The sequence below is a fragment of the Vulpes lagopus genome, chromosome 5, assembly GCF_018345385.1.
Source record: "Vulpes lagopus strain Blue_001 chromosome 5, ASM1834538v1, whole genome shotgun sequence".
NCBI classification, from domain to species: Eukaryota; Metazoa; Chordata; class Mammalia; order Carnivora; family Canidae; genus Vulpes; species Vulpes lagopus.
This window is the reverse complement of record NC_054828.1, coordinates 33,712,778-33,739,624: the sequence shown is the minus strand read 5'-3', so window position 1 is coordinate 33,739,624 and position 26,847 is coordinate 33,712,778. Positions and strand designations below refer to the sequence as shown.

The window sequence follows — 26,847 nt, the reverse complement described above, 5'->3', positions numbered from 1 at the left end:
TTTAGCAAGGATTATGGACTATTAACTGTAGAAGATAAATGTTCAGTGACTCAGTCATTTGCATCTTATTCTTTAGATGTTAAGAGTTAAACTGTATAATGTGGTGATATATCTACTGTTTGTAAATTTTACTTCAGGTATTGAAATTACAAATCACGCAACTGCAACACTAGAAGGCAATCAGATTTTTAACAACCGGTTTGGAGGCTTATTTTTAGCATCTGGTGTTAATGTGACAATGAAAGGTATGTTGGAATCTGCTCTGCTCTGCCTATGGATACACCAAATATGCCATGAGAAGATACTGGTATCAGAAGCCATTGCTGTCACTCTCCCAAGTTAACTACAACTCAGGGACTATTTTGAAAGCTTTGACTTGTTCTAAACAGTTGGGAGTATCTTACGCAAGGCAAACCAATTTCTATTTTAAGCTGATTTTTTTTTGCTTTCGTTGGTTAGCCTCCTTTAAAGGTCTTAAGTGATTCTTCTATTAGAATCTTAGAATCTATACTTTAAGTCTTTTAGAACTTATTTTTTCTTCTATTACAGATAACAAAATAATGAACAATCAAGACGCCATAGAAAAGGCTGTTAGTAGAGGCCAATGTTTATATAAAATATCAAGTTATACCAGCTATCCCATGCATGATTTCTACAGGTATATTTCTAAATTCCTTGTGAGTCTTGAAAAGGGGGATAGTGATTTTCTTTTCTAAACTGGCAAGACATAACAATTTCAGACTTTTCTCTTAAATGTAAGCTAGAGAAAATTGAGTATTTGCCAATGGAAAGAGAACATAACTGAGAATTTTATGTTTGTCCACATTAAATTTTATAATCAATCTACTTGAAGAGTCTGAGACCATAAATATGGAAAAAATATACTGCACCAACTATTGCTATCACTAGGAAGGTGGAACACAATGCTTTTGTTTGCATAGGAGTTTCAAAGTAAAGCTGTAATTGTTAGATATTCCCCAGTCACTGAGTAGTTTTTGACTCCCTTCTCCCTGCTCCCAGGTAAATTCATAAAGACTTTGATAGTTTTTCTTTTTTTACTATCAAAGTTTCAGCTGCCTTTCTGCAATTTGCAAATCAGTTTTTCTCAGAAGACCCTAAACAGGAGATTGACTTAATACATTGAAGTCCTTTTGCAGAATTAATCTGGGCTGGAGCCACAAAAATTTGGGTTTTGGTCGTCTTATAAACCAAAGGTCATAGGGTAAAATGCAGTATTTTGAGAAATAACATGTTCAAGAAAAATAACATAAGCTTTTGCTTTTTAGATGTCACACTTGTAACACCACAGATCGAAATGCCATATGTGTGAACTGCATTAAGAAGTGCCATCAGGGACATGATGTAGAATTTATTAGACATGATAGGTATGTAGCATACTTGCTTGCTCTGTTACCCACTTATTTTCCCCCCTCACTTTCCTAATTTTTGGGTTTTCATTTTGCTTTAGGTTTTTCTGTGACTGTGGTGCTGGAACACTGTCTAATCCTTGTACATTAGCTGGTGAGCCTACACATGATACAGATACACTATATGACTCTGCTCCACCTATAGAATCTAATACATTGCAGCACAACTGAATTCCTTCCCTAAAGAAAAGTCCTGCCATTCTAACATCATAACTTAAAACATTTTTTTTGGAAGAAGATTTAAAATATTTGCCCATGCTACAGGAAGAGACTGTATTAAAAATGGATACACGAGGTCAGTTGACACTATGAAGCTCAAGCTACCAAAAAGAAAGTGGCAATATATTGACTCAGGATCTCAAAGCTGGGTGTTTTAGCATTACTGTGTAAAGACTTTTGAAGGGACAGAAGTGAAGAAATAAGCTGCAATTTTGTACAGATACCAACTTCTGAAAAAAAGCTGGTGTTTTTACAACTAGCATTGAATGCAGTCCAATTTGCAGTAGTACTCTTCAATAGACAAGCAGCTTTGTTGCTGCCTTTATGGACATGGGTACCAATTGCTTTTGTAATATGGTAAAAATGTGAGCTAGCACTTCTGCGTTTCTTTTGATTTTTTTTTAACATGTATTCAGATTGAGAAATATGATTTTAATGCTTTAATCTCATGTAGTTTGTTTTTAATTTCAAGCAAATCTTCTTGTACTTGAATGTGCCCTGTTTTGTTAGCACACCTAGACTTGCTGTAACTGTACTCATGTCCCAGTATGTACGTTCTTTCTATGAAAGAGAAAACACTAATCTTAAATTATATCCAGCAATGTTTCTGGTATCCTTTAAGAAAAGTTAAGACTATTATTTCCTTCCCTTCCCTGTGCAGCATTCAAAATCACCCCTAGAAAAAGTGAGTGTTTTAATGAGACTTCCTAGGAAGGGATGCACTGTAAAACAAAAGTATTCTTGTAACTCAGTTTTGTGAAAGGTAAAAACTACTATGTTTTAAAGTACACTTTAGAAAGTCTCTTCAAAACAGTCCTGTATTTGAACTCTGTTCATAGTTTTTTTTTGAACAGTTTAGACTAAACTGCTGGAAATTAAAAACAATTTCCTGCATTAAGCTGAGACAAGTATATATACAGCCCTATACAGTTTCATAGCTCCCTCCCCCCCATTTATGTGTATTGGTGACAGTGGGTATAAACAGCCTGAAAGTGTATGCATGTACCATAACATCTAGACTTAATATATTGTGGAGTATTCAATAACCATTATGTAGAAGGTAGATAAGAATTAAAAGGGTTTAATTTCCTAGAAAGAAAATGGAAAAATGGTCATTTTTAAAAAATAAAGTTTATTAGATCATAACGTTGTCTGAATTTACCACCTTTGTCAAAAGTCAACTCAAAGCTTCCAATGTAGTCTATAATTCCTTAATCAAAGTCAGCAACTTAGGGACAGCTTCAGCATCTACAGTCGACCTTTCACTAGCCAGGCAAACTTCCCTTAAAATTTAAAAAAAAAAAAAAAAAGGCTTAGTTCGTGTTTTTTACAGTGTATCAACCATCCCCCTTTATGGTTTTAATAAGGTCAGCTGCATGGCAAAATTCTATCCCGAGTATAATTACCGAAATAATCGTAGTGATTGAGTCATCTTCTCAAATTCTCTTGCTTTTCTATGTCCCTTTTGAATAACCTCCTCTGGAAGATTAGCAAGCCTTGCTGCATTAAAGCCATAGCTTTTAGGACAAGCTCCCTTAATAAATTTATAGAGGAAGGTAATAGTCTCCTGGCTAGGATCCTCACATTCATTTTCTACCATGCATGCCTAAAAAAGGAAAATAGTTTATTATTATGTTCTATTCATGTGCTAGCAATGGAAGTACCTGACTTGATTGCCTCAAAAATCTAAACTTTTGAATAAGCACTTTGAATAAGCACTTTATACATACCATGTGGCCCAGGCGCACTGCAACATTTTGAGAATAATCTTCTACTAACGAATGGTAGTGGGTAGAAAACAATGTACGACACTTTATGTTCTCAGCAAGTTCTTTAACAACTGCATTTGCTATTGCTGTTCCATCGAATGTTGCAGTACCTCTCCCTATTAAAATAAAATATGCATACATTATGCATCTGCCTTATACCAGAAGACAGACCTCACAAAGGAATGAAAAAAGGGGGGGAAAGATTAATAGTAATAACAACAATAAAAAAAAACAATTTGTGCACCCAAAGAATAAGCCCTGTTTTTAGCTACACAGATCCACTTAGCAACCCTATTTTGAAAAGATTTTGGGTAATCTCTACACCCAACACGAGGATCAAATGTTTACAGTCCTGCAATTGATTCACACATTCTACTAACCAGCCAGCCAGATGCCCGCGTTTCTTTTTTTAAGAGTACTCTTCAGAAATGCCCTATTAGTTTCTCATTACACATCCTATTGTAACAACTATATTTTAATAGGATGAAGTTTAGAACCTTGGTAATTAACCAAAGACCTTTTTTCACATGATCTGTTACCTATGACACAAAGGTGAGTGCATTCAAACTTTCTTTCAAGAAAGGTCTGGCCATCTTCAAGAAAAATTAAAGTTTTAAAAACAGCCTCCAAATGGAAATTGTAATGTCTTACCTAATTCATCCACAAGCACCAGAGAATGTGCGGTTGCATGCGTAAGTATGCTGGCAGTTTCACTCAATTCAACAAAAAATGTACTTTCGCCTAAAAAAGCACACAGGAGATCTTTTTTTAGCATCCTAAAACAGTACATTCATCTTTTAGGTTCATATCATGACCTACCCAGTACTAAAGGTTACATCTCATTAAGAGATTATGCAATTCTTGAAATAATATTTTCAAATGCCTGAAAGTATTACACTTCAAGAAACAAGAAAAATCAAACATCCACTTGAAATGGCTCATACACAAGTTTCAAGGCAGATGTATTACAGAAATGAAGGGTCAAATAATGAATCCTTAGGTGAAAACTCACCTGACATTATTCTGTCTGAGGCACCAAGTCTAGTAAATACTCTATCAATTGGTGTGAGCCTACACACTTCAGCAGGTACATAACAACCCATCTGGGCCATTACAGCTAATAGGCCAGCCTGTGAATGGAGGAAAAGGTCTTTAGTACCAATTAGTAAAGAAAAACACAGAGAGAGGGATACATAAGATATTCAGAAAACAAGCAATAAGCCAAGGTAATAAACATTTATCTTTCGTAAGAATGATTATATACGAGTCAGGCACTCTTAAAAAAATTGTTCACAATTCAAAGTAGGCAAAGGGAAGCCTAGCAAAGCAAGAGGCTTATAGGGCCCAACCGGCCTTAAAACCTCAGAGCCTTGGGATCCCTGGGTGGCGCAGCGGTTTGGCACCTGCCTTTGGCCCAGGGCGCGATCCTGGAGACCCGGGATCGAATCCCGTATCGGGCTCCTGGTGCATGGAGCCTGCTTCTCCCTCTGCCTGTGTCTCTGCCTCTCTCTCTGTGACTATCATAAATAAATAAATTTTAAAAAAATTAAAAAACAAACCTCAGAGCCTTGAATTTTTAACCCACTGCATCAGTGATTCTCAACACTGGAGGACTACACAGTACAATCACTTAGGAGCTCTTTAAAATTACTGATGTCTAGAACCAATTCTGGACCAAATGAATCAATCTGGGATGATGGAACCCCTTCCTATACTTTTGTCAAGCTCTCCCAACTGATGATAAATGAAAATGGGGTTGAAAACCACTGTACAATATACTATACTGCCTCTTGCTAGTTAGCAAATTCGGTGAACCTAAGTAAGTAGAAGATCATACAAGAGAGCAGGGGGGTTGGCAAACATTTTTAGTCAAGGGCCCAATGTCTCGGTCACATTTTTTCCTTTCCACAACCCTTTAAAAAAATGTAAATCATGTTTAGCTCAGTGGCTGGCCAGCCCCAGATATAAAGACAGATATTTACTGTCTTTTCTAAAAGCAGTTTCCAACAGTTACTAGAGGTCATGAATTTTATTTTATTTGCTTTCTTACCTGAACAAGTCGGTCATGAACCTGAGGGACAAACCTGCAACATTTTCATTCATTATGAATAATACATCTACCCTCAGAGGAAATCCAATCCAAAGAGTTTGTAAAGAAATCATAAGTTAAAACCTCTGGCTTTTTTAACGTACACTTCCCATAACATCAGGCAGGTATTTGATAAAGGTAAAATACATTTCTCAATTTTACAATACAAAGCATTTTTTCTTTGCTTCCTAGTATGCTAGTGACTGAATTCTATATAATTTATGTGCTGTTTGGAAAAGATGGCCTATATATCTAATATATTCTTAATGACTTTCTGTAACAAACCTTAAAGCTCGGTTTACCTGTCTCATGAGTGTAGACTTGCCCCCCATGTTAGGTCCAGTAACAAGCACACAATAAGCTTTGCCATTTTCCTCCTCCTCTTCCTCACAGCCTATTAGAATGTCATTGGGTATAAAGTCATCTCCAAAAAAAGTCTTCATAATGCAGGGATGACGTGATCCTCTAAGGTCTAAGAAGGGAGGAGTGCCTTCTTCTGGCAACAAAATTACTGGACGACACATAGGGCCATCACTCCCTTGACTGTAGTTAGCCAGGCACAGTAAGACATCTGTTAAAGAGAGGGTAAAAGTGAGGCTTCATCATTTTTGAGGTTGCTTGAGAAGCACAAGATACCCAACTAATCTAAAAAAATCTCTCCAAAATACTTTTTCAGTGGGTGGTATGTTCTACTTGCTTTTTAGACATAGGGTTTTTTTTCCCCCTAATAGGCACTCTAGAATACATAAAATGTTTTGTTTATGCATTTATTAACAGAAAATAAGTCACTACTAAATGTTTTCTGTGTCTTCATTAGACCACTTGTAGTGAAATGAGAATTAACTAATTTTCAGCCCAAAATCTCTCACCTCAAAGTAAGACTTAGTCCTTTAACATCTGGACCAGAGGAATGCCATGGGGAAGCTAAGAAATACAACAGGGAAATGCTATACTGACATCTTTTACTTGACCTAATCCTGGACCTAGCACTTCTTAGAAGCAGAATGTTGTCACAACAGGTACACTGATAAAAAACAATCTTAAGAGGAAAATGAATTCACCAATTTTGAATGCCTGTGTTGAGGGAAGATTTAAATTACCCATCAAACCGTTCAAAGCTGTACTAGTTTAAGAAAAATGTGGCAAAAACTGAAGGATGCTATTCTATCCCGGACAGTTGCATTCAGATCAAAATAGTTCTGTTACAAATTTGGGTAAACTATGGTTACTGTATTTTTAAAATATAGGGAAAAACCCTAAACTGTGTAAAACAGCAAAGGCTCAAATAATTGGCCATGGAAACTGAAAAAGGAAATTATTTAATGAAGCTGAAAAAGCTATTAAATTGCAAATATATTAATCAAAGCCCTTAGAAATCAATTGCAGGAAAGAAAGTGTGATATATTAGGCTAAAAGAAAAAAGATGATTAAAATCTTGCAATACACAGATAAAGAGAATAACTGAAAATACAGAACGAAGAAGTGATGGGCCAGGAGAGTTTTAATTTCGTCTAACAAAAAGAAGCTTAAAACCAGTATCAGAAAGAACAGTGGGACGCCTGGGTGGCTCAGCAGTTGGGCATCTGCCTTTGGCTCAGGGCGTGATCCTGGGGTCCTGGATCAAGTCCCACATCAGGCTCCCTGCATGGGGCCTTCTTCTCCCTCTGCCTGTGTGTGTCTCTACCTTTCTCTCAGTGTCTCTCATCAATTTCAAATAAAAAATAAAAAATAAGAAAAAATATCAGATGTTAAAAATTCAATTGAGAAGGTAATCTGATCTAAAACAAATGACCTGGGCAGCCCCAGTGGCGCAGCAGTTTGGCGCCGCCTACAGCCGGGGGTGTGATCCTAGAGACCCGGGATCGAGTCCCACATCAGGCTCCCTGCATGGAGCCTGCTTCTCCCTCTGCCTGTGTCTCTGCTCTCTCTCTCTCTCTATGAATAAATAAATAAAATCTAAAAAAATAAAAATATAAATAATAAGTAAATAAATAATAAAATGACCTCATTAAAGTACTAAAAATCTGGGGTGCCTGGGTGGCCATATGATTGGAGCATATGACTCCTGAGATCAACTCTAGTCTTACAATCTCAAGGTTGTAGGTTTCAAGCCCTGCCTTAAAAACATAAACAGAAGAAGGCCCCTGCTTTAAAAAAGAAAAAACTAAAAACCTATTAGTCTTCCGTTCAATTATTCAAGACTTATAAGGCCAAAAAGTGAATAGCTTAAATTGCTACAGGCAAACTAAACTAGTCATTCTGTCTAGTGAGGAGGCAAATCTATACACTCATTACCTGTGCTGAGAGATATCCTCCATGGCAAATGTCCAGTGGATTTAAATCTTAATGCACAAGATACAAGGCATGACTAACCAAAGCCTTAGGAACAAGCTTGTTCCAAGTCTTACCCTTACCTAATACTGCGATGCACTCAACAGCAGACTGCCAGTCCTTGTAATTTTTATCAAAGTTATAAAATAGTCGCCTCATACAGTCCTTCAATGATACGTCTCTCCGTTCTTCAGCATTTATCAGATTAGCCAACTTCTTTTCAATAGTTTTGGTCCAGTATCGTTTACAGCCCTTCTTGGTAGATTTCAACTCATATTCTTCTGGCAAATTACGAGTGATGAAATTCTCTGGAATTTCCAACTGATAACGGTTCCTACCAATCCCCCAGTAGACAATGGTCCTGCAGCCAATTCGACTGCGCTGTTTCTCCAAGTATTCCAGGAGGCTCTGTTCATTTTCTCTTATGTCAGCAAGAGCTTGGTCATAATCAGAGTCAAATCCTGCTTTGGGAGTAATTAGTCCAGTCTTTCGAGCCTTTTCATGATCAAAGGCTGTATCCCATCGGTTCAATTCTACAGTCAAATCAGGAAAACGGCCCTCAGGATTTTTTGTCTGCAGAGTAATAACCTGCCTAAGGATTTTAGACTTAAAGTTGTCCACGACTTCTTCCATGATCTCTATAATTTTACATATTACTTTGAATCCTTCTAGAGCAGAAAGAAAATCAATAATCTTTTTTTTGCTGTATGTAGTCTCTTCGTACATTATAGCTCTGCTATCTGGGTGGTTCTGGCTCTTCAAGGGAGACCCAACATTATGAATTTTACTCAGTAGCCTCTCGAGGTCTGGAAGCTTCTTTAAAAGGTCCGCCACATCAGAGATTTTGTCAGGCACAACCATGAGGTCTTCTATAGCATCTAGACGATCGTTGATAGCATAAGGGCTACAGAGTGGGGCACAAAGCCACTGCTTTAGAAGCCGCTTACCAAAGGGAGTATGGCAAGTATCAATCTTCTCTAGGAGGGTCCCTTCAGTAGAACCATTTGTTCCATTCATGAAAATCTCCAAGTTGCTTAATGTCACAGCATCTAGCACCATTCGTTGATTGGCTTTAGCAAAAACAGCACCAGGTCTTGTAGCACTGACCATGTCAGAATCCAAGGGAACATATTCTTCAAAATTAGCCATTGATAAGAGCTCTTGATCAATAAGGCATTTTTTGAGGTAGAAGACACAACCACCTAGAGCAGAAAGGGCCAATTCACTCTTCTCTCCTGGTGTCAGCCCAAGAGAATCAGACTCTGAGGTCATACCTTTAAGCACCTGGGGTAACATCACCCCACTGTCCTCATTTAACTTTTCCTTAAAATATTCTTCTTCAAGGAGAGTTCTCAAAGTTTTGGCTGCATCCCAAAACTGGGAGCCTGGTATGAGACCTTCCTGAAGAGAGGAGGATAATGAACCCTTCAGAATCATCTTAGTTTCTGTTGAGAGATTTCCTTTCTCAAACAAGACTTGTACTGGAGGATAGTGTGCCACTAGAGTCCTAAACCTGGAACAATGGCGATCGTCTGAAAACTGACCTATGAAAAACTTTCCCAGTGAGGTATCAACAAAACATACTCCATACACCCGAGTGTGGCCAGAAGAATCCTCCTCTTTTTCTTTGAGGCTAAGAAGATACTTACTGTAGTTCTCAGAGGGGTCACCTTCCAATACACTGTAGGTCTGTGTACCCTTGGTAATGACTCTACAGATCTCCCTCCTCACCACTCTGTCATACTTAGATATATGTGCCATCTTCCGGCATCGTGCCTCCATCATTTCTGGGGTCTCAGTCTGTTCCACTCGTGCTACTTTATAGCCCTTCTGAACCAGAGAATCAGAGTATCGGCCAAATGCAATTTCAGGGAAACCAGAATGAGCCCAGTTGCCTTTCATGAATACCAGCCCTAGTTCATTGACTCCAGTAAGAGCATCCATGTGGTACAGCTCATAAAACTTCCCCACCTTATAAAATATAATCAGATCAAAGTTCTGAGACTTGATCTGCCACCACTTCCTCATCCCAGGAGTACAGGAATTAAGGAAATCCTCAGGCACATAGAGTGTGGATGCATCAAAATCAGGGTGATCAGGTCGCCTCCTATGCAGATCTCTTCTCTTTTCCTCCTTAAGCCATTCTAAAGTTTCATGATACCAGATAGTGGGGCGACTACTATCATCACATCCCCCACCAATGTGGGCTTGAGATTCAGAATTTTGAGGGGCAGAGTAAGCATTCAAAGCACTCTTGGTTTCCGATGAAATGCCAGTTGATCGTTTGGTGGCCGGGGGCATTTCCTTCCTTGAACTTTTCCTTTTGAGAGAGCCATTTCCAGTCACCATTTTCTTCCGCTTTGAAGCAACTTTGACCGGGCTGTCTAGGCCTTCACTGTCACTATCCCCTACTCCACTGCTTATTTCATCACTGCTTCCTTCCTCCTTAGCATCTGGCTTAAATTCCACATCAGAGCCACCAATGTCACTCTCAGAGTCTGATATGACCCTTCGTTTTTTTATTTGGCGGCTACTTCGCCTAGATCCTTGGACCTTAGGCCTTACTTCTTCTTCACTTTCAATTTCATGGTCTTCTTCACTCTTTTCTGATGAATGAGTTGCACCTACCTGGCAGGCAAAGAAAGTGTTATTTAAATACAAAACAAAATCTGAAAAATTGCAATACTGCTGTGAGTATCTCAATATGCTGCAACATCCTATATCAAGAACCCAGCTCCAGAAATGAGAAACTATTTTCTTTCACTGAAAGATTATCAATTTCAGTAGCATCACACTACAGGATTAAGTGATTCTCTCTTGACAGTTTTATCCCATACAACAGTGATGAAGCCATTAGCAAGACCATACACCCCAAATACCTACCTACACGCGATGCCCTCATTAACAGCTGTGGAAGGAACTTTTAAATCTCCCTGTTACCTTTCTTCTAGGGTCACCTCTCCCAGAGGGACATATGAAGTCTGCCATTTTATAAATTCTTCAGCATAAGAAAGCAGTGCAATCTATACTGGTTTCTAGTCCTTGCTCTTCCACAAACCAGCTGTAGTTTCTTGGGCAAGACATTCACTTATCATGGATTGGATCTCCCACACAAGTTATATGAGACTAAATGATCTCTGTATTACCATCCAGTTCTAAATCTTTCATTTATGTTATAAACCCTGGTCTCGACCTCAAAAATAAGATTAAAAACATTTTTCTTTCATTTCTCTTAAAATACCCATTAGATTAGCTTGTTTATTCCCAATCTGTAATAGAATAAAACATAAAATCAGGCCTAGTCATAAACGAATCTCTTAAGCGTATAGTTCATTAATCTGTTAAATTAGAGAAAAATGATTTAATTCACTCAAAATAGTGACCATTAACATTTGAAACTCAGGCTGTATTTCAAGGTTATTTAACCTCTATTCTTTTATCCAAAACACAAACAAAACAAAAAGAACATCAAGTAACTAATTTCCAGAGCTTGACCACACTCTCATAGAAACTTACCACCAGACATCATAACCAGTTTTACCACCATGTCCTTACTTTCCTGAGCTCATTACTTGTTACCAAAATGGTACTACTACTTATGGGATGTCTTCTAGGTTTGAACTTGAGAACTTAAAGCAAAATGGCTGCTGAGATTCTAATCTAACTTAACCTACAGTTCTACATAAAAATATATGAATGAAGGGATCCCTGGGTGGCTCAGCGGTTTGGCGCCTGCCTTTGGCCCAGGGCGCGATCCTGGAGTCCCGGGATCGAGTCCCACACTGGGCTCCCGGCATGGAGCCCGCTTCTCCCTCCGCCTGTGTCTCTGCCTCTCTCTCAATCTCTGTGTCTATCATGAATGAATGAATGAATGAATGAATGAATGAATAAATAAATAAATCTTTAAAAAATATATATATGAATGAGTATTTGGAGCACCTGGGTGGCTCAGTCAGTTAAGCATCCAGACTCTTGATTTTGGAACAGGTCATGATCTCAGGGTTGTGAGATCAAGCCCCTCATCGGGCTCCACACTCAGTGCTTAAGATTCTCTCTCTCCCTCTCCCCATGTGCACTCTCTCTCACAAATAAAAAGAAAATTAAAAAGGTATGTATGAGTATTAAAGTGTGTGCATATATATATATGTATATATATATACACACACACACACATACATACATAATACATATAAATAGGGCAGCCCGGATGGCTCAGGGGTTTAGCGCCGCCTTTAGCCCAGGGCCTGATCCTGGATACCCGGGATCGAGTCCCATGTCGGGTTCCCTGCATGGAGCCTGCTTCTCCCTCTGCCTGTGTCTCTGCGCCTCTCTTTCTCTCATAAATAAATAAAACTTTAAAAAATAATAATACATATAAATAAAACAAGGGAATATCCCTTTAATATATCCCATCCCTCTTTTCTATCACTTTCCAACAGAATTAACAACGGACTGTTTAACAATATCCCACCTCCATCTCTTCTTCTTCCTCTGGTTCTGAGGGCTCATCACACACAGCCAATTCAAGCCTCTCAATCTTGTCTTTATTCAAGGCTTCATCTGCACGTTGCATTGCTCTGAGTATTTCAGGCTTTGAACTGTAAAAATGACCTCCCTTTTGTACTTCCTTTGATTTTGACCCTAAAAAATTAATACACAGATTTAATTTATATTTCTTATGAAGCAAATCTTATTTATAAATAAGAACAGTTAACTAAGTAATGGGCTCAATGTACAACTGTCTTAATGAAAAGAATCAAGCAGTTCTTAATGTTCCATTATTTCTGATTGATAAAGACTGATAAAGCCTACAAAGAAGGAATTACCAGGGGAAAACTACCAGTGAAACTTTTATTAACTATTTTACCTCCTTGAAGTTGCCTTAACTGCTGGGTCACCATGACTACTTCATCTCTCTTCTAATGACCTGGGACCCTGACCCTAAATAGATAAGGCGGCACAACTCCTCAGGTGAAGCATGAGAGGTTTTAAAAAGCGTCTGAGACCCTCTGTACAGAAAAAAAATTTTTTTTTTTACTTCAGGAAAGCAAAAACTACACTTTCAGTTAAATGAAACTATGATACTAAGTTTATCCCCAAGGTAATTTAATAGGGTATATTACAAACAAAAACAGGTATCCTTACCCTATTGGTAAGGATACTAACATTTTTTAATGATAACCGAGTTCACACTTGGAATGGTTTTTTTAAAGGTTGAATCAAATTGTCTTCTTTTCAGGTGAAAACTCTTACTTTATTCCTTTTCATTTAAATTACTTATTTTTTAAAAGATCTGAAAGCGTGTGCATGCTGAGTGAGGGGAGTGGCAGAGGGTGAGGAGAGAGAATCTCAAGCAGACCCCCTGCTGAGTGGGGCCTAGGCCTCCATTTCAAGAGCCCAAGATCAGACCTGAGCCAAAACAAAGAGTTGAACACTCAAATGAGTGAGCCACCCAGGTGCCCCAGGAGCTATAATTTTAAATGACACACTTGTCCACTGAGCAAAAAATCAGATGAAGTTAATCACAAATCTAATGGCACAAAACAGTTTGTTTTCCCCAAGAGGCCTAATGGATAAGTCTTTGTTTTCTTCTGACCAAATATAATTAGAAAGCAAACCTGAACTTGTCTAAATTTAACGCATCCAAATATTACATTATTTCCTTTTTTCCACTGTATACCAAAACTAACAGAACATCCTGAAGTGCCATTACATTAGCAACTTAGTGAGCTACCTGAAATAAAGGTACAATTTCCCATTTTTCTAAAGAGTGGCACCAGCAGTACAAACTGCAACAATCAAGTCCACTGGAGGGTGGCTCCTAACTTCAAGTGCCTCTTTGCAGCTGCACTCACCGCCCACCTATCTAATGACATCATCATTCCCCCAAAACCCAATGCAAACTACTTGACAATTCTAAGACAAGCGCCCCCCTCCCCAAAGAATTAAAAACCTACTTTTCTCATCCATGCTATTACAACAATTTGGGAACGGAAAGGGCAAAAGGCATTATGCAATAGGGGTGGCCTTTACAAAATAATGACAACAAAATGTAAACTCTGGGTATTTTAAAAGTCATGTTGCCAAACCTTTGTTTATAATCTCAAAATTAGGGGTGCCTGGGTGATTCAGTCAGTTAAGCATCCCATTCTTGATTTCAGCTCAGGCCATGACCTCAGGGTCCTGAGATTAAGCCCTGGGCTTAAGATTAATCCCCCTTCCCTGCCCACACTTGTGTGTGCGCACGTGAGTAAACAGTATGTGAGTTACTGTGTTGGCTAAGATTATGCAGCAAATTAATATGGAAGATAGAACCAAATTTCCATATTCTGTTTACATCCTACAGGTAAGATTTCCATGTAGACTGAACTTTCTTCAGTGTGCCCTCCTGGCCCTGCACTATGGATAAGCACTATGACCAAAAAGCAGGATTCCCATAGAGTTCTGGGAAACGGACCCTTCTTCTGATTCCAAAACACTGAATTCAGTTAACATCCTAGCCCAGAGATTCTAAGGATAATGGATAAGGACTTACTCATGCTCAAGTGCATGTGGTGTGCATGCACTGTGTAATTCAAGGAACTGATAGGTTCCCCTGGCCCAAGTGAAGGACTCCTGGTATCTAGGACATGAGAAAGCTGGGCCTGGGAAAAGGAAGTCATGGTGCCCAGAAGTCTGATGTGAAACTCAACTCAGATGTGCTCATAGGGAGGATTTAAGGCCAGGTAAGCATACATCTCCATCTGCCCTAGACAATGTCACTGATCTATATGCTACATATCCTCACTGCACTGACTTTCTCTTGGATCTCTGAAGATGGGGCACCATTAATTTACCCTTTTCATGCCTGAATTGGTATTGTGGCCCAAATGATATCTAATCATGAAAATATCTTTCCTTTAAGGGAATGATATTGCCGTAAGTCAACTGAAAAGACAGAAATAAAAACTCCACTCCGCTGTGTCTTTTTCCCATGCTGGAAGCATTCACCCTGCCACTCCTAAGTCATTGGCGTAAAATACACTTAATTTCACTGTATGGGAAATGCAGACACTTGTGCTCTTGTGTTGCATGCTTGCTCTCTTACATGCGCTCTCTCTCTCACACACTCTGCAGAGTGGATTCTCTTACCTGTGTATGGCTTTAATAGCCTTCTGCTAACCCAGCCCCTTGTTGGGCTGTCATCAAAAAACTGTACATGAATTCGGACAGACTTCCCTTTCTCACGGATGAATGTTCCATCAAAAGGGTGGTTGTAAACCAGGCAAGGCCACCAGGGATAACCCTCCATCTTGGCCCAAACCAAATCACCTGGTGAGAAGTCACAAGAACTGTTGCCAAAAAGAAATAAATAACTTGGTTAATATTTGGTTAAGGTGCATTAAAGGCAATTACCTACAAATAAGCAATTCCAAAGAAGGCATCGTTAACACTCCTTTGAAGTTTTCCAGCATTAATACTCAAACACAGAAATTCTAGAATAAATGATTTAAAAAAAAAAAAATCAGATATCCAAAAAAATAAACAGTAAAAAAGATCAGATGTTAAAGTCACTTTTAAAAACATAAGCAAATATCACAATGCTTACTTAACATATTAAGACAAATACAAATGTAATGAATTCTGGTACTAAGATGAAAAAACTATTTCTCAGAATCATTCCAAGTTATAACCTATGGCCGAATTCTGATACAATACTGCTAACAAGAAAAAGGCACAGAGGTACAATCTCCAAATTACAATGTATCACACCTATATACCACAATAGGGTACTTCAGGAACAGGACCTGACCCACGCTATTAATAAAATACCAAGTATACTACGTAATTTGCTAATGATAATAAATATTAACTCATTAGAGTCTGCTTGGGATCTTTTCCAGTTAACACTTCAAAAGCTACATATTACACTACTAACCCCCACCTCTAAAAATCTAGTTTTATGGAAAAAGTAAACAGAGAAGTGGCTAATGTGCCCCTCACATAATTAACATATATACCTATAGAATCAAAAACAAAGATTCAATCTTCAGGAAAATTAAGTTGGCCCTGAAGGTTTCCTGAGAAAGGGAAAGAAGAGGGTAAGGGGAGCAGAAGAAGATGTACACCTGAAACTATAGAACACTGTATGTTAACTAACCAAAACTAAAATTAAAACATAATAGGGACAGCTGGATGGAGCAGTCAGTTAAGCACCTGGCTCTTGATTTGGGTCATGATATCAGAGTCGGGAGATCGAGCCCCCACGTCAGGCTCTGTACCAGGTGTGGAGCCTGCCTGAGATTCTCTCTCCCTCTGCCCCTTTCCCCACTTACATGCTCATGCTCTCTCCTGCTCTCTCTCTTAAAAAAAAGAAAAAAATTAGGGACGCCTGAGTGGCTCAGTGGTTGAGCCTCTGGCTTCCACTCAGGGCACGATCCTGGGGTCCTGGGATTGAGTCCTGCATTGGGCTGGCTCCCCACAGGGAGCCTGCTTCTCCCTCTGCCTGTGTCTCTGCCTCTCTGTGTGTCTCTCATGAATAAATAAATAAAATCTTTTTAAAAAATTTAAAACTTAATAAAAAAAAAGTAAAGACTACATACAGCAGAGTCTCTCAGTGATGGAGAGGCCACAATAACTAATAAATTCTGCAAGTACTGTATATACGAAGATTTTCTAAACTTGCTTAAAGGTTTTCTTTGAATAAATGCTAAAGTAAGTACATTATAAACAAAAACATTTTATTTTTTTTTTTAATTTTTATTTATTTATGATAGTCACAGAGAGATAGAGAGAGAGGCAGAGACACAGGCAGAGGGAGAAGCAGGCTCCATGCACCGGGAGCCCGATGTGGGATTCGATCCTGGGTCTCCAGGATCGCGCCCTGGGCCAAAGGCAGGCGCCAAACCGCTGCGCCACCCAGGGATCCCAACAAAAACATTTTAGAATAGCTTCCATTAGTACACTGGGGCAACTTTCTTCAGACCCAATCATGAAGTTAAAGTATTCCTTTCTTCAAAAATGTGAATATGGAAACCCCTAGGCTGGGCAGCCCCTGTGGCTCAGCAGTTTAGCGCTGCCTTTAGCCCAGGGCCTGATCCTGGAGTCCCACATCAGGCTCCCTGCATGGAGCCTGCTTCTCCCTCTGCCTATGTGTCTCTGCCTCTCTCTCACTGTGTCTTTCATGAATAAATAAATAAAATCTTAAAAAAAAAAAACAAAAAGGAAACCCCTAGGCTAGACAATTAGAAGAGAAAAACAACAGCATGACTTCAGCTGGGGCTTTTCTCAAGGGCCCTTACGGTATGTGCACTCTTAACTTACAGAATCTACAGCGACCTACACATGAACAAATCTATAAATATTGCCAGCAACCTCACCACATATTTATCTTCAAATAGGAATCTCTGTACAATTCTAACTTCTACCCTTCTTCCTAAAGTAAGAAGAGACAAAGACCCTTATAGCTGTGCAGAATGGTGTTTACAAGCCTCCCTACTGTCAAGCAGTCTTACCATGAACTCTTGGCCAGGTAGCCACTTAACCACATAAAGCCTATCACAAGTATCAGAAAACCACAAGCTTTCTTTGTACCTTAGTACCAGAGACTACCCTAAAGCTGTACTCTTATTTCTGCTGCTAAAGGAGGGAAATTCCTTGTCTACCTAAAGACACTATCAATTCTGAGTCTGAACCCTGACCATATTTCTTAGAAGACTGGCCAGAATAAGTACGTTATTATTTCAGTCCTCTCCCTCAGGAAGCAGATTTCTAGCTGTATAGTCTGGAGACATCAGGCCTCAAATGGCATTATCCAAGTAGATTTTTCTGAAAGGGGGACCAGCAGGGATACCTATCAAGCCTGGCTACCCCCCCCCCTTTATAATATTTTATTTATGTGAGAGAGCAAGAGCATGCACATGCAGGGCAGAGGGAAAGGGAGAGAACAGCAGACCCCAGGGACCATGACTTGAGCCACCCAGGTGCCCCTTGGCTGCCCTTCTTAAAGGCAACTAAATCCCTTAAAAGATACTCAGGTAAGATTTTGGTGTGTACGTAGCAAAGCCTAAACTCCATCACTGGCTAGTTTGGGGCAGTCCTGCCCTATGTATTAAATATATGTGGATGATCCCTGAGCCTTGGTAGTATGAGAAAAGGTTTAAAAAATGTTCTTCGTTTGTAAAATTAAAGAGAACTATTTTTCTTGCCTCTGTGAATGGATAAGTTATGGAGCGTAAGAACTAAGTGCTGAACTGTTTCATTACATATCTTATGAAAATTAAAAATTATCAAGAATGGAGTTAGTGCATGAGTGACTGAAAAGAATGTACATCTTGGTGGTACATCTGAAGTTCAAAAGAGCGGAATGCCTCAAAACCAGTGAAGTCCTATTTTGCCTGGTATAAGGCAACAGAGCACTTGCAGGAATGAATCTCTGTTGTCTTAAGGGCTCCAAGAGAAACTGCATGATTAGATCAAAATTCTTGAGCAAAAAAAATGAGATGGCCATGTCCGCCTCTTAAAAGTTCCTTTCCATCTGTAATCAAGAGTAACCTCAAGTTTCTGAGACCCAAAAGACATGGGGAAATTTTTTTTACTTTACACCTAAACTTACTATGTAATAAAATATTTTAAGTTCATTCCAGTTTTATCCCAAAAGAAATAACTTAAACTAAGACATTGTTACCTTCAAACTCTCACTTGTACAAATGTAGCGCAAACTGTAAAACAAACCATACAGTGGTGTTCAAAGGCCTCAAAATGATTAGATCCTTTTCAAAGTAACCAATTTAAAAATTTAAAGGTCTTTAAATTTTGCAATGCAAATGTACATAACTCACTACAGAAAAAAAAATGTGTAAAAGCTAATTACAATGGTTAACAGTTTTGAAGTAAATCCCAATCTATACAATTAAAATGAACTATTCCAACAATCTGTTTTTCAACATCACCACACAATCTTATACTTAAAGAATCTTACACATCACCTAACTTTCCTGATGTTAGCAACTGGCAGTACATTATAAAATGCAAACACTAAAAAATATTACTACTATGCACTATTTCCTCTAATGCTAAAAGTGACACTTTAAGGGCAGCCCGGGTGGCTCAGCCTTTAGCGCCGCCTTCAGCCCAGGGCGTGATCCTGGGGCTCCCTGCATGGAGCAGGCTTCTCCCTCTGCCTGTGTCTCTGCCTCTCTCTCTCTCTCTCTCTCTCTCTCTCTCTGTCTCTCATGAATAAATAAACAAAATCTTTAAAAAAATAAAGTAAATCTCTAAAAATAAATAAATAAAAGTGACACTTTAAAAACCCTGGTCCAGCAAACAGTGGCTGCCAACCAAAGAGAATTCATCAGGTAATAAAATATACTGTGTAAGGGCCCCTGGCTCAGTTGGTTAAGCTTCCAACTCGATTTCAGCTCAGGTCATGATCTCAGGGTCATGTGCTGGATGTGGAGCCTACTTAAAATTCCCTCTCTCCCCCTTTCCCCTTTCTCACCCTGCTCTTGCAGGCTCTCTCTGAAAATTAATAATAAAATAAAATAAATTAAAAATAAAATAAAATAGACTGTATAATAAAACTCAGTATTTTAAACATTTCATTAAAATTTTTCAAATAAAATAAAATAAAATAAAATAAAATAATAAAATAAAATAAAATAAAATAAAATAAAATAAAATAAAATAAAATAAAATAAAATAAAATAAAATAAAATAAAATAAAATAAAATAAAATTTTTCTTCACTGGGATGCCTGGGTGGCTCAGCGGTTTGGCTCAGGGTGTGATTCCAGAATGGAGTCCCACATCGGGCTCCCTGCATGGAGTCTGCTTCTTCCTCTGCCTCTGTCTCTCATTAATAAATAAATACAATCTTTAAAAATAAATGTTTTTCTTCACTTAATGTTAACAAAGTTTTTAAAGCTATTAATTTTGTGGGTAAACGTCAATTCTTTATAGGTAATTTTAAAATTTTAATTTCTTGTAGCTGTATGGTTTCCAAAGAATGCATTTTAAAATAAAGGAACATATATTTTTTTAAAGATTTATTTTTATTTATTTATGATAGAGAGAGAGAGAGAGAGAGAGAGGCAGAGACAGGCTCCATGCCGGGAGCCCTACACGGGACTCGATCCTGGGACTCCAGGATCGTGCCCTGGGCCAAAGGCAGGCGTGAAACCGCTGAGCCACCCAGGGATCCCCAGGAACATATTTTAATCAATGCAAAGACTCAGGTTTCCCATCAACACTACATACTGTATTTTAAAATATGGAGGGGTAACCGGGGTGGTGCAGTTGGTTAAACATCTGACATTTGATTTTGGCTCATGTCATAATCCTACAACCCCTAAGATGTGGGATCAAGGCCAGAGTTGGGCTCTGCATTTAGCATGGAATGTGCTTGAGATTCTCTCTCCCTTCCCCTCTCCCTGCTCATGATCGCTCTCAAATAAATAAATAAATAATTTTTTAAAAAAGATCTTATCTATTTATTCATGAGAGGCAGAGAGGGAGAGAGGCAGACACAGGAAGAGGGAGAAGCAGGCTCCATGCAGGGAGCCCAACATGGCACTCGATCGGGGGACTCAGGATCACGCCCTGGGCTGAAGGCAGTGCTAAACGCTGAACCACCCAGGCTTCCCTAAATAAATCTTTTAAAAAAAGTATGGAAATATAATGCAAGCCTGAGGATCAAGCTAGAATGTGCTATAATTTGAATACCTGCTAATCTGTCATACATTAAGTCCTTAAAAGAGCCTAATAATCTTAGAAAATCACATCCACTTATTCCACTGGCTCTACTTGAAAACTTGCCCAACAGTCATATATGAACTTTACTGTATTCTATTATTTGGCTATACTTTCTGACAATCTTAACATCTTTCCCTCTTCATATAACTGTATTAACAAGGATCATTAGCCCTATGCAAATCCAATAAAATCTTTAAAAAATAATAATTAATTAAATCACATTATTTGGGGCACCTGGGTGGCTCAGTGGTTGAGCATCTCTGCCTTTGGCTCAGGTCGTGATCCCAGGGTCCTGGGATTGAGTCCTGTATCAGCTCTCCCTCTTTCTCTCTCTCTTTTTTTTTTTTTTTTTAAAGATTTTTTATTTATTCATTCATGAGAGACACACAGAGAGAGGCAGAGACACAGGCAGAGGGAGAAGCAGGCTCCATGCAGGGAGCCCGATGTGGGACTTGATCCTGGGACCCCAGGATCAGGTCCTAGGCTGAAGGCAGGTGCCAAACCGCTGAGCCACCCAGGGATCCCTCTTCCTTTGTCTCTCATAAACTAAAAAAAAAAAAAAAATCTTTCAAAAAAATAAAATGAAATCACATTACTTTGCTTTCTCCTTAGTCTATAATCTTGGTGTCAATGACTGGTTGTGCCCCAAACTTATAATCAACTTTTTTAGTTATCTACTTAAAAAAAAAAAAAAACAAAAAAACAGTAGATACAAAAGTACTGCTAGAATTTGCTTCCAAAAGCAATTAAAAATAAACTGTGTTTGTCTAATAAAAATTTGTACATGTAAACACTGAGTCATAACATGAAAACTCTCAAATCAACCTGAGAAAATCAGCTATCAGCTTCTGCACTTAACTCTCAAGGTGGACCATCAGAGCACACTTTCCCTGCCTCAAATAACTAATCAGAGCAATTAATTCAGAGGCCCCTACAATACCTACCTACCAGTACACCTCTGTCCATACACCTTTTCCTTCTTCAGCTTGGGCTAACTATGGCCCATCACTTATGCACTAGGGTCTACGGTGACAATATAAACTCTCAAATAAACTGGCATCTAGTACTTTAGAAAGAAACCTGAAAGAAGTTAAAGGAAACCAGGTTCTTGGTGGAGCAGCTTAATTTTAATTTCATGCCTTAGTACCGGGAAAAGTCATCAGAATTAATGGTTTCAAAAGCCCCAAGCTAATGTTAAAAAGTCATAAAAGTCAGCTCAAAAGAGGCTCCCACAGACCAAATTATAACAAGTTGAGCATCTTTAATATCTTTTTTATATTAATTATATCATTTAAAACAAATTAAGGCACCTGGGTGGCTCAGTGGTTAAGCATCTGCCTTTGGCTCAGGGCATGAAGGTCCTGGGATCGAGTCCCACATCAGGCTCCTTGCAGGGAGCCTACTTTTCCCTCTGCCTATGTCTCTTATTAATAAATAAAATCTTAAAAATAAAAAATAAAAAAATAAAACAAGGTAGGTCTGTGAAACTGAGTCCACAGGATACTTTTTAAAGAGCTTAATTTTTTTTTTTTTTAATTCTTTCCTCTTGGGACACCTGGGTGGCTCGGTGGTTGAGTGTCTGCCTTAGGCCAGTGCGTGATCCTGGAATTTGGGAGAGTCCCATTATCGGGCTCCCTGCAGGGAACCTGCTTCCTCAGCCTATGTCTCTGCCTCTCTCTCTCACTGTGTCTCTCATGAATAAATAAATTTTTAAAATCTTAAAAAAAAATTCTTTCCTATTACAACAATAACATTACATGTGCTATTAGTTGGGAAAATATATTGCTATAAATGTTTAACTGTATGAAAAGTTCTCAGGAAAGCATCTACATACAACTAGTGCAGATAGTTACCTTTTTTTTAAGATAGTTACCTTTATTTTTTTTAATAAATTAATTTTTTATTGGTGTTCAATTTACGAACATACAGAATAACACCCAGGCTCATCCCGTCAAGTGTCCCCCTCAGTGCCCTCCCCCCCTTCCACCACCCCCAGTTCATTTCCCAGAGTTAGGAGTCTTTATGTTCTGTCTCCCTTTCTGATATTTCCCACACATCTCTTCTCCCTTCCCTTATATTCCCTTTCACTATTATTTATATTGCCCAAATGAATGAGAACATACACTGTTTGTCCTTCTCCGATTGACTTACATGATAGTTACCTTTAAATAAAGGTGCTGAAAAAAGATTTGCCAGGTCTGACATTCCTTGTCTGTGAATGGGAATAGGGCATACACTTCAAACAAAGAGAGACAATTAGCACTGAAGTGAGACTGTAAAAAATAAACTAGCTAAGATTTGTATTAATAATATTTTAAAAAGCCAGATTTAAGTGGTCAAAAGCCTTAAAGTTCTCTCCATTATAATATTAATAAACTACAGAAAAAATAATGGATGAGAAGCAGGCCTAGGGTGCATGTATGTCCTGCTACCCTTCTTTCTCTTTTTTAAAGATTTATTTTTAGAGACAGCTCATGCATGTATGCTTGCAGGGAAGGAGGAAGGGATAGACTCCTCAAGGGACTCCAGGCTGAGCTGGACCCCGATGCAAGGCTCCATCCCAGGACCCAGAAATCATGACCTGATACAAAAATCAAGAGCCAGCAGCTTAACCACCTGAACCACCCAAGTACCCCCTCCCCCTACCTCTTCTTATAACCATTTACTTCAAAATGATGCCATCTTGCCTCCCTCCTTGCTCTTACGTCCAGTTATCAACATTAACACCTGCCTGCTCCAGCACTTTGCTGTCTCAACTTTTCTAAATCCTACCTCCCACTGCCACTATCCACATGCTTTCTCTATTATCAATAGATCTCCCCACCAAATATACTTCAGCCAGGGTGAGATTTTTTAAGATTGTGTTTTGTTTTTTTAAAGATTTTATTTGAGAGAAAGAAAGAGAGCTTGAGCAGGTGAGGAGGAGATTCCCTGCTGAGCAGGGAGCCCCATGCAGGGCTCAATCTCAGGACTCCAAGATCCTGACCTGAGCCAAAGGCAGACGTTTAAGTGACTGAGCCACCCAGGCACCCCAATTTTAAAGTAATCTCTATATCCAATGTGGGGTTTGAACTCACAACCCCACCGATCAAGTCACAAGCCAGGCACCTCCAGAGTGAGCTTTCTAAAACCTCAACCTCCCCTATGGATTTCTTAAATTAAAACCAATAGAAGGGGATCCCTGGGTGGCTCAGCGGTTTAGCGCCACCTTCAGCCCAGGGCATGATCCTGGAGACCCAGGATCGAGTCCCACGTCAGGCTCCCTGCGTGGAGCCTGCTTCTCCACCTGTGTCTCTGCCTCTGCCCCTCTCTCTCTCTCAAGAATGAATAAATAAATAAAATCTTTAAAAATAAATAAAAGTATCATTATAAAAAAATAAAAAATAAAACCAACAGAAGCATAAGCCATAAAAAAAAGATTGACAAACTTGACATTACAATTAGTAACTTCTGTTCAAAAGATGTCATACGCTGAACAAAAGGATGACCCAGGATGGAAAAAGACTTCGCATCACACACTACTGCAAAGAACTAGGAAAAAAGCTGAAACAGGCAACGTGAGACATTTAAGCACAGAGGAAATGTATATAACCAACATTAAAAGATGCTTGATTTGTTTTTAAAGCTTTTGACTGACCCTCAGAAAAAGTCCAAATGTCGTTGTAGCCCATCAGCCTGTTCATAACTAGATCTTACATACCTCTTCAAGGCTCCCATCTGTTCTCTTCCTTCTATCCACAATCTGCAAGACCTTATTTCTGAACCAGCTTCCTAACACCCCCCTCACTCCCACCGTAGCCTAGCTAACTCCTGTGTCCTGGGTTTCCTTTTGAAGAGCCAAAAGCCTATCCTGACACATATATCCCTTCCTCCCTTGACCAAAGCGCACAAAGTTCGTGCACTCTGCTCCTGCTCTAAAAAGTGCCTTTTTGCTTGCCCTATACAAGGTTGTATCCAGGATCCATAATGCCTAATTCTGTGCCTGGAAGAGTAGGTACATGGACATTTGGTGAATGAAGGCCTTTTAGCATGGATCCAGGAATAATCAATTCATGTTTAAGTAAACCTAACTATACATTATGCATGTCTCATGATAAATGATGAAAACTTTATGAAAAACAGTCTGAAAAAAAAAAAGAGAAAAACAGTCTGTTACAGAGGATGCAAATGTAGGGGAGGAAAAATGTTTTTTCCTCTATACTTCTGGGTTCTTGGCTGAGACCCCCTCAGTGAGAGAAAACTGAACCAAAATTTAACACGTATACCCCCTATATATATGGGAGATCCTAAGGAAAACGGAGTAACTCCCAGAGATAGCCCAAGTCACCACCTTAAATACCATCTGCTGCTAAAGACAAAAAGAAAGATGGGGGGGGGGGGGGGGAGTGTGTGTGGACAGGCTATGAAGAGCAAACAAGGAATATGGTTGTTATGCAGATTTAAATCAGAACCGTCTCCATTAGTGAGCCTTTCTCCAGATTTAGTCATCCTTCCTTCTCTTCTGGTTCAGAGCAGGAGGCATCCTTACAAAGTGGAGGTTTCCTTTATAAATTATTTCCCTGTTTAACAGAGAGTAAGGTAGGATTTTCAGAACTTCTGTTGTGTCTACTGCTAAAAAAAAAAAAAAAAAAACCCTCAAAATAATCGGCCAGAGGCATATCCTACCACTCTTCACACAGCCACATAGTTAAACTCACTGCCTCCGAGGGTCGCTTAAAGGAGAGTCAGCACCGTGAGGACGCTTAGCGTTTGGCGAATCCGCAGGACACCTAACACTCGAGTGGCTCAGAAGCACTGACCGACTGTCCAGCCTTCACTTTTTCAGACCCTCTCCCCCTCCATCCTCTCCCGCGTCTACCATTACACTCTGTGCCTCATGCAAAACCTGCGATGCGGCAAAACGCGAGCTTCTCAAAATGTCGCCCGCGGCCCCGACAAAGGCCGGCCGAGCGGCGGGCAGCCCTCCCGGCCGGCGGGGCGCGGAGCCCTCCCGGCCGGCTTCCCCGGCGTCGCGCCCGGCGCCCGGCCCCCGGCCCCCGGCCCCCCGCCCGGGCCGCACCCGGCCTTCGCACTCCCTCTCTCGATTCCAAAGACTGCGGTGCCGCATCCTCCCATGGAATCGTCGTCGAGAGGGCCGCTGCATCCTAAAAGGACACCTTTTGCAACTTCACACGACACTTAAACGGGTATCAAGACCAACACTGCCTCGAAATCCTTCATTTGTTTGGGTGCCTGCAGGCCTACCCAGGGGACGACCCGGCCGAGCCCAGCACTTTCGGCTCCCCCCCCGCCCCGCCCCTGCAACCCTCACTCGGGCCAATCAGGCCCCTCGGCCTGCGGCCTGACACACCCCCGGGCGCCCAGCTCGCCGCCCCCCGCCCCCCGCCCCCGCCGCCGCCCCCACCCCGGGCAGGCCGCCCGCCGCCCCGCAGGCTCCAGGCGCCCGAGGCCCACAGCCAAGCAATCCAGGGTGTTCGCCGGACGTCGGTCGGCCGGCCCTCAATTCACGGTCCCAGCTCGGAACGAGCACGGCTCGCCGCCCCCCGCAGGCATCCCTCTGTCCCGCCCCCCTCCCCAGCCGCAGGCCGGCACCACCGCGCCCTCTCCCCCCGCCCGTGCGCACCCCCGCGGGGCGTGCGGAGCTCCTTTCTCTTCCCGCCCCGCCCCCACCGCTCCCGTCGCCCCCCCTCCTCACCACCCCGAGCGCCGTGCACCCCCCTCGGGCCCAGCCTCCCGCCCGGGGGAGCCCGTCTCCTCCCCCGCCTTCCTCCTCCCACCCTGTTTACCACCTACGCCCCCTAACGCCGAGGGTGCAAACTCAGCCCCTGCAGCTCCCCAGCCAGGCGCGCTGCCACCTCCTCCGGGCCGCGCAGCCCGCTAGTGCCCCCGGGCGAGCCTCCCTTCCCAGGCTCCCCGCGTCCCGCCGCTGCGCCCCACCCCCTACCTGGCGGGGGCCGCAGGCGCAGCAGCCCTCCGCAGCCCTCCGTTGATGTTCCTCGCCTCCGGCGGAGACGCGCGGCCAGCCAGCGGCCCAGGCCCAGGTTCGGCCTCGCTCCAGGCCGCATCCCCGCCGGGAGAAGGGGAGGCCCCGGCGGCAGCGGCGCCGCCGCCTTCACCTGAGGCCCTGGCCGAGGCCTTGTTGGCATTACTCAGCGCTGGAGACTTGGGGAAGAAGCTGTAGAGCGTGCTCTGTCGCGACATAGCGACGGCCGGCGAGGCCCAACCGCTGTGTCTGGCCGAGCGGCTACAGGCACGGAGGAATCCGCGCGGCGCCTGCTGGC

At 40.9% G+C, this 26,847-nt stretch overlaps 2 protein-coding genes across 3 annotated transcripts in view; one reads left to right on the top strand and one right to left on the bottom strand.

The window, feature by feature from the left end:
* Positions 1 to 2,789, top strand: part of FBXO11 (F-box protein 11) — a 90,245-nt gene extending 87,456 nt beyond the window's left edge. The window contains exons 20-23 of the mRNA XM_041754288.1: positions 138 to 245; positions 550 to 658; positions 1,287 to 1,385; positions 1,469 to 2,789. Of these exons, the coding sequence (XP_041610222.1) occupies positions 138 to 245; positions 550 to 658; positions 1,287 to 1,385; positions 1,469 to 1,598 (446 nt within the window). The 3' untranslated portion in view covers positions 1,599 to 2,789. The remainder of the gene's footprint in view (positions 1 to 137; positions 246 to 549; positions 659 to 1,286; positions 1,386 to 1,468) is intronic.
* On the bottom strand, positions 2,759 to 26,847 carry MSH6 (mutS homolog 6). 2 transcript variants are annotated; one of them, XM_041754285.1, is made up of 10 exons: positions 26,511 to 26,847; positions 14,967 to 15,166; positions 12,307 to 12,476; positions 7,919 to 10,463; positions 5,807 to 6,075; positions 4,428 to 4,545; positions 4,067 to 4,156; positions 3,377 to 3,531; positions 3,053 to 3,252; positions 2,759 to 2,929 (listed from the first exon to the last, which is right to left on the bottom strand). In XM_041754285.1, the coding sequence occupies exons 1-10, from the start codon at positions 26,765 to 26,767 to the stop codon at positions 2,848 to 2,850; spliced, it is 4,086 nt and encodes a 1,361-aa protein (XP_041610219.1). In that variant the 5' UTR covers positions 26,768 to 26,847; the 3' UTR covers positions 2,759 to 2,847. The 2 variants fall into 2 exon arrangements, with proteins under 2 accessions (XP_041610219.1, XP_041610221.1); XM_041754287.1 differs by lacking the exon at positions 26,511 to 26,847 and adding an exon at positions 25,626 to 25,921.